At 43.7% G+C, this 6,643-nt stretch overlaps 2 protein-coding genes across 2 annotated transcripts in view; both read left to right on the plus strand.

Moving 5' to 3' along the window:
• EMWEY_00043220 (hypothetical protein, conserved) overlaps positions 1–544 on the plus strand; it is a gene marked incomplete at both ends in the record, with an annotated part of 4,933 nt that extends 4,389 nt beyond the window's left edge. Inside the window, 2 exons of the mRNA XM_013482825.1 lie at positions 129–237; positions 441–544. Of these exons, the coding sequence (XP_013338279.1) occupies positions 129–237; positions 441–544 (213 nt within the window). The remainder of the gene's footprint in view (positions 1–128; positions 238–440) is intronic.
• Positions 545–2,530: 1,986 nt separating this feature from the next.
• Positions 2,531–5,030, plus strand: EMWEY_00043230 (serine/threonine protein phosphatase, putative; the record flags this gene model as incomplete). Its single annotated transcript, XM_013482826.1, has 8 exons — positions 2,531–2,959; positions 3,171–3,282; positions 3,519–3,610; positions 3,828–3,890; positions 4,158–4,188; positions 4,318–4,429; positions 4,625–4,722; positions 4,969–5,030. 8 exons carry the CDS (start codon positions 2,531–2,533, stop codon positions 5,028–5,030), a joined length of 999 nt encoding a protein of 332 aa, XP_013338280.1.
• Between the last annotated feature and the right edge of the window lie 1,613 nt (positions 5,031–6,643).

A 6,643-nucleotide genomic window follows, 5' to 3' on the forward strand; every position in this document is an offset into this window, starting at 1 on the left:
TATTAGGGTTTACAGTTTCGCCAATTCATAGAGAGGACCTGCCTTCCGAGGGTTTGTGTTTTAGGGTTTAGCAGTTGAGGGTTTAGGGTTTATAAGGGTTAAGGGTTTATTTATGTTGTGTGCATTAGGGTTTACTGGAGGCTAACCTCATTAAACCCTGCCTAAACCCTCGGCGTTTGGTGGTTTCTTCTGTCTTTATTAAAAACCTCCTGCAGGCTTACTGCAATCAAAAATACGGTAGGGTTTAGGGTTTAGGGTTTAGGGTTTATCTGTCTTTGTTATAAACCTCTGTGCTCATGTGTGTGTCTGTATGCAACGAGACTTTTCAAACCCTAAACCCTAAACCCTAAACGCTTGCTTATAACGGTATTAATAAATGCCTGTATGGGGAGTATACTACTGAGGGTTTAGGGTTTAGGGTTTAGGGTTTGTGTCTGCAGATGCCCTAAGTACATCACAAAAGGCAGAATTTTCTTTAAATCTTCTTCTTAATCAAACAGCAATTAGAGCTGCTCTTGATGACCTCAAAAACCCTAAACCCTAAACCCTAAACCCTAAACCCTAGTTGCCTTTAAGACACCATAAGGCCCTCTTTCCTAAACCCTAGGCTTAACCCAAACCCTAAATCCTCTTCCCTAGCGCTAGATGCCTTTAGCGCTAAACCCTAGAAACGGTTTTGGGTCTCGGTGCCTACTGCTCCTCTAAACCCTAAACCCTAAACCCTAAATCTTTTTCCCGTTGCTCTCTTACAACCAGAGCTTACTAGACGCTAGCCTAGCTGCTGCTCGTTGTCTGCTGCTGCTGCGCCACAGCTAGCTAGATACCTAGCTGCAGCTAGCTACAGCTATCTGCAGCTAGCTACAGCTAGGTACATCCGTATACAGCTAGATACAGCTAGCTGTAGCTAGCTATATACTTAATGAGTAGCGAATCATTGTAGGTAGTGTTTCCCTTAGAGAAGGGGGTTTGCTAGGCAGTAGGAGCGCCCATCTCGGAGGGTTTAGGGTTTAGGGTTTAGGCTTTACAGTGTCTAGGCAGGTGAAGGCACTCCTGTAGACCCTACCTCCACCTCCCTAGCTAGCTGACAGACAGCTGTGGCTAGCTAGTCGCTAGCTAAACAAATGTATTAGGGTTTAGGGTTTACGATAGACAAGTAGGAGGCAAGAGGTGTTTAAACCCTTCCTTAAGGGAGCAGGGCTTAGAGGCTACGTTGAGGTGTCTGTTGAGGTGTACAGACACCTCAGTGGTTTCTCAGGGTTTAGGGTTTAGGGTTTAGGGTTTTCGTCGCAGGTCTCGCGGGGGTTGGGGGGCCGCCGCAATACAAAAGGAATAAACCATTAATTTTTTTCTTTATTTTATTTAAATATATTTATTAATTTTTATTTTTATTCCCTTAAATATCAATAGAAGCAACATTGAGCTGCTGCTGCTGCCTGCTGCTGCAGCAGCCAGCCGCAGCAGCTGCGCAGCGCATGCAGCAAAAGCGCCGCTCCCCGAAGCCCTAAACCCTAAACCCTAATCCCTAATCCCTAAACCCTAAACTCTAGCAAGCAAACATCTATGCTTTACCAGCCTCCCAAGGAGGTCTTGCTTCTTTCCTCCCGTAAACCCGTAAACCCTAAACCCTAAACCCTAGCCCCCCCCGTGCGGTGGCCTGTACAGCCAGGGGGATGTGAGCGTCCCCTCTCAAACCCTAAACCCTAAACCCTAATCTTTAGGGGTAGCAGGCACAGTAAGCTGCACCAGTCACCACCCCCACTACGGGGTCTTAACGGTAAACCCTAAACCCTAAACCCTAAACCCTAGGATCTGCGGCGGTACACACACTGCCTACCGCCTCTTCTCCTCTTAAGACACCGCATAACTGTCACCAGCAGCAGCGCAGCAAAAGCAGCAGCAGCAGCAGCAACAGCATCAAACACAGCAGCAGCAACAACAACAGCAGCAGCAACTGCAGCAGCAGCAACACTAGCAAAGGACACAAGAGAAGATCGTTCCTTTAAGGTGCTCCAACAGCAGCAACAGGGGTAATACAATAGCAGCAGCAGCAGCGGTAGGCGCAGCAGCAGCAGCAGCAGCTGCTGCAGCAGAGTGACATGGGGGCTTACCTTCCTCAGCGAAGGGCCCCTTGAGGGGCCCCGCTAGAGGATTATTCATTGCCTGCTCAGCAGCAGCAGCAGCAGCAGTAGCACTTCATTGGAGCAGCAGCAGCAGAAGAAGCGCTTTGCTGCTGCAGCAGCAGCAGCGCTTCACTGTTGCAGCAGCAACAGCAGCAGCGCTTCCCTGCAGCGGCAGCAATAGCAGCAGCAGCAGCAGAAGCGCTTTTCTGTTGCAGCAGCAGTAGCAGCAGCAGCAGCAGCGCTCCACTGTTGCTGCAGCAACAGTAGCAGCTCTTTGCTGCAGCAGCAGCAGCAGCAGCAGCTTCGCTCTGGAAAACTACCAGCTTAACCAGCAGCAACAGAAGCAGCAGCAGCAGCAGCAGCAGCAGCAGCAATATTTATTTCTAATGTCTTTTCCCGCTGTCTGTACAATGACAGCAGCGGAAGCAGCAAACAGCTCCTCCCCTGCAGCAGCAGCAGCAGCAACATCATCAGCAGCAGCAGCAGCAGGAGAGGCAGCCTCTTCAGGTGCTTCCTTTGCGTCGCCATTGTCTCCCCCCTCTTCCTCTGCAGCAGGAGCAAGAACAACAGCAGCAGCAGGAGCAGCAGCAGCAGCAGCAGCAGGAGGAGGAGGGGATCGTGATGGGGAGAGTTTGCTGCAGCTGCCTCATCTGCCTCTGAGCAGTGATGATATATTGATGCTGCAGCAGCAAGAGGAGCAGCAGCAGCAGCAGCAGCAGCAGCAGCAGCATTATTTACGACCCCAAGAGTTATTAGCATTTGATTGTGATATAGAAACAATCCTTAAATGTAAACCCTTAAAAGAACAAAGAGTTAAACTTCTATGCGATAAACTCAAGGTTAGGGTTTAGGGTTTAGGGTTTAGGGTTTAGGGTTTAGGGTTTAGGGCGTAGTCGTAGATATAATGACGTTCTCCCACATGGAAGAATTCACATTTCACGTACATTGTCTGTCATCATCTAGGGTTTATTAGGGTTTAGGGTTTATTAGGGTTTAGGGTTTATTAGGGTTTAGGGTTTAGGGTTTAGGGTTTAGGGTTTATGTCTTCAGGAGATATTGATGGAAGAAGGGAATGTACAGCCCGTGAATACACCGGTGACTGTCGTAGGGGATATTCATGGCCAATTTCATGATCTTATGCAAATGTTTAAATGTGCCGGAAGTAAGGGTTTAGGGTTTAGGGTTTTTAGGGTTTAGGGTTCTTTTAGGGTTTAGGGTGGATGGTTGAAGGTCGGGAGCCAGGCAGGGTTACGCGATATTGAAAGGGTTTGTATTCATCGGTTTCTTTATTAGTTAAGTGTTCAGGGTTTAGGGTCATTTTAGGGTTTAGGGTTTTTTAGGGTTTAGGGCTTTTAAGGGTTTAGGGTTTAGGGTTTAGGGTTTGGGGTTTGTGCGCAGCTTGCCCTTCTGTGAATTTTCTTTTCTTGGGGGATTATGTCGACAGAGGTTTTAATTCTTTGGAATGCGTCACCCTTGTCTTCCTTTTAAAGGTAATTCCTAGGGTTTAGGGTTTAGGGTTTAGGGTTTAGGGTTTTGCTTTCAGGGTAGAGATTTCAGGATTGAGGGTTTAGGGTTTAGATGTTTGCTCGCTGGTGCTCTCCAAATACTTTTATTTTTCTACCGGAGGCAGAGGGATTAGCCAAGGGTTTAGGGTTTAGTAATTAGTGTTTAGGGTTTCGGGTTTAGGGTTTTGGGGTGTATATGCAGGTTCGCTATCGCCACCGGATAACGATAATTAGAGGAAATCACGAAAGTCGCCAAATCACCCAAGTAAGACACAAACACTTTTTGTTTATTTATTTATATTTATTTATATTTATTTATATTTATTATTTATTTATTCTTTTTTCTCTTTTTTTCTTTTTTTTTAGGTGTATGGATTCTTCGATGAATGCATTCGCAAATACGGCAACGCCAATGTCTGGAACCACCTCACAGGTAGGGTTTAGGGTTTAGGGTTTAGGGTTTGAGGGTTTAGTGTTTAGGGTTTAGGGTTTGAGTGTTTAGGGTTTAGGGTTTGAGGGTTTAGGGTTTTAGGTGGGTTTAGCCAGGCAGGTTCCGCGTTATCGTGCTGTGTCCATTCTTTGCTCCCTTGATTATCTAATACAGATGTCGCATTTAGGGTTTTGGGGTTTAGGGTTTAGGGTTTTGAGGGTTTAGGGTTTAGGGTTTAGGGTTTAGGGTTTGTGGTATTTAGGAGTTTTTGACTATTTGCCATTAAGTGCATTAATTGAAGGACAAATATTTTGTCCTCATGCTGGTCTTTCTCCTCAACTTGATTCCCTAGATGCGGTTAGGGCTCTCCAAAGGTAGGGTTTAGGGTTTAGGGTTTAGGGTTTAGGGGGTTGTAGTGTGTAGTTGCAAGATTCGGTGTTTGAGAACAGATGCCTGGCTGTGTCAGTCTGCAGGATTCTAGGGTTTAGGGTTTCAGGGTTTATCGTTATTTTTAGGGTTTAGGATTTTAGGGTTTAGGGTTTAGGGTTTAGGGTTTGTGGTGTATATAGACACCAGGAGGTGCCTCATGAGGGTCCGATGTGCGATTTACTTTGGTCTGATCCTGAAGATCAACTCGAGGGTTGGGGAGTCTCTCCTAGAGGTGCAGGTAAGCTAGGGTTTAGGGTTTAGGGTTTAGGGTTTAGGGTTTAGGGTTGTGTACATAAATAAAAGTTATATCAGTTGCTAGATGTATAAACACATCAATCTTTTGCATGCATCTCCTTCCCCTTTTGACCTCCTCATCCTCTACCTGCTGCTGCTGCTGCTGTTGCTGCTGTTGCTGTTGCTGTTGCTGCTGCTGCTGCTGCTGCTGCTGATTAGGGTTTACGTTTGGTCGTGATATATCTGAGAGGTTTTTACGAGCGAATGGTTTGCAGTGCATCACCAGAGCTCATCAACTCGTCATGGAGGTAACAGCCCCAAAACATGCACTGCATGCATGCATGCATGCATGCTTGTTTGTTTGTTTGTTTGTTTGTTTGTTTGTTTGTTTGTTTGTTTGTTTGCTGCTGATGATGATGATGCATGGCGGTCTGTTGCTGTTGTTGTTGCCGTTGTTGCATGCATGCATGCATGCATGCATGCATGCATGCATATGCATATGCATATGCATACGCATACGTTACATGCATGGGTATAAAGCCCTTTTTTTTTTTGTATAAATAATGAATAATAATGTGATTATTAAGTAAATAATAAATTAAAGAATGAATAAATATAATAAATAAATATATTTATATATATATTTATATATTTATTTATGTATAGGGTTACCAATGGAGCCAAGGAAGAAATGTATTAACATTATTTTCTGCACCTAATTATTGTTATAGATGCGGAAATAAAGCAGCAATTCTACAAATTGATGAATATTTACAATATTCTTTGTAAGAAATATATATTTATTTCCTGCTGCTGCTGCTGCTGCTGCTGCTGCTGTTGCTGATGGTGCTGCTGATGGTGCTGATGGTGATGGGGGTTGGGGTGATGCTGCTGCTGCTTTAGACATGCATGCATGCATGCATGCATGCATGCATGTATATATTTGTTGTGTATATGCAGCATACAGTTTGATGCATCTCCTGAGCAACTCGAAGGAGCAGAAGAATTAAGAGGTGTACCTGATTACTTCTTATAATTATATACAATGCATGCATGCATGCATGCATGCATGCATGCATGCAGATACATGCAGATTTATGCATGCAAATACATGCATACAGGTGTATGCATATGCATATGCATACATGCAGATGCATGGCTACTTGTTTCATTGCATGCATGCACATGCATGCGCGTGCATGCATGCACATGCATGCATGCATGGTTGCTGACACTTGAATGCACGCATGCATGCATGCATGCATGCATGCATGCATTTATATTCAAAGGCCCGCCCGCATGCATGCATGCATGCATGCGTGCATGTTAAATGCATGCATATGCATGCATGTATATGCATGCATGCATGCATATGCATGCGTGCGTAGAGTTGGAGGTGAATAATTAAGCGTATGTTTTTGTTATTTGTTTATGCATGCATTATTGCATGCATATAAAACGCATGCATATTATATGTATGCATGCATGCATGCATGCAAAAACGCATGCATGCATGAATGCATGCACCTATAGGCATGCAAGCCCCAAAACACGCATGCATGCATGCATGCAGGGTACACAATGTCTGCATGTTGTTGCTGTTGCTGTTGCTGCAGGTTAATAAGTGTTTACATGCATAATAAGGAGGAGAGTTGTATATATATATATATATATATTTGCGGTGTATAGGCAGCTAAATAATATATATATGCCTAATATATATATATAATATATATATATATATTATATGTATATGTTTAATAAGGAATAAAAAGGAACAAATATATAATTAATTAAATATTATTTATTTACTTTATTTATTATGTTTGCTCTCTTATTTTTTTCTTCTTATGCATGCATTAATACAACCATTTATATATTTATTTATAATTAATATATTATATACAATGTATATATATATATAT

The sequence above is a fragment of the Eimeria maxima genome, genomic scaffold, assembly GCF_000499605.1.
Source record: "Eimeria maxima Weybridge genomic scaffold, Emw_scaff791, whole genome shotgun sequence".
Taxonomy (NCBI): domain Eukaryota; phylum Apicomplexa; class Conoidasida; order Eucoccidiorida; family Eimeriidae; genus Eimeria; species Eimeria maxima.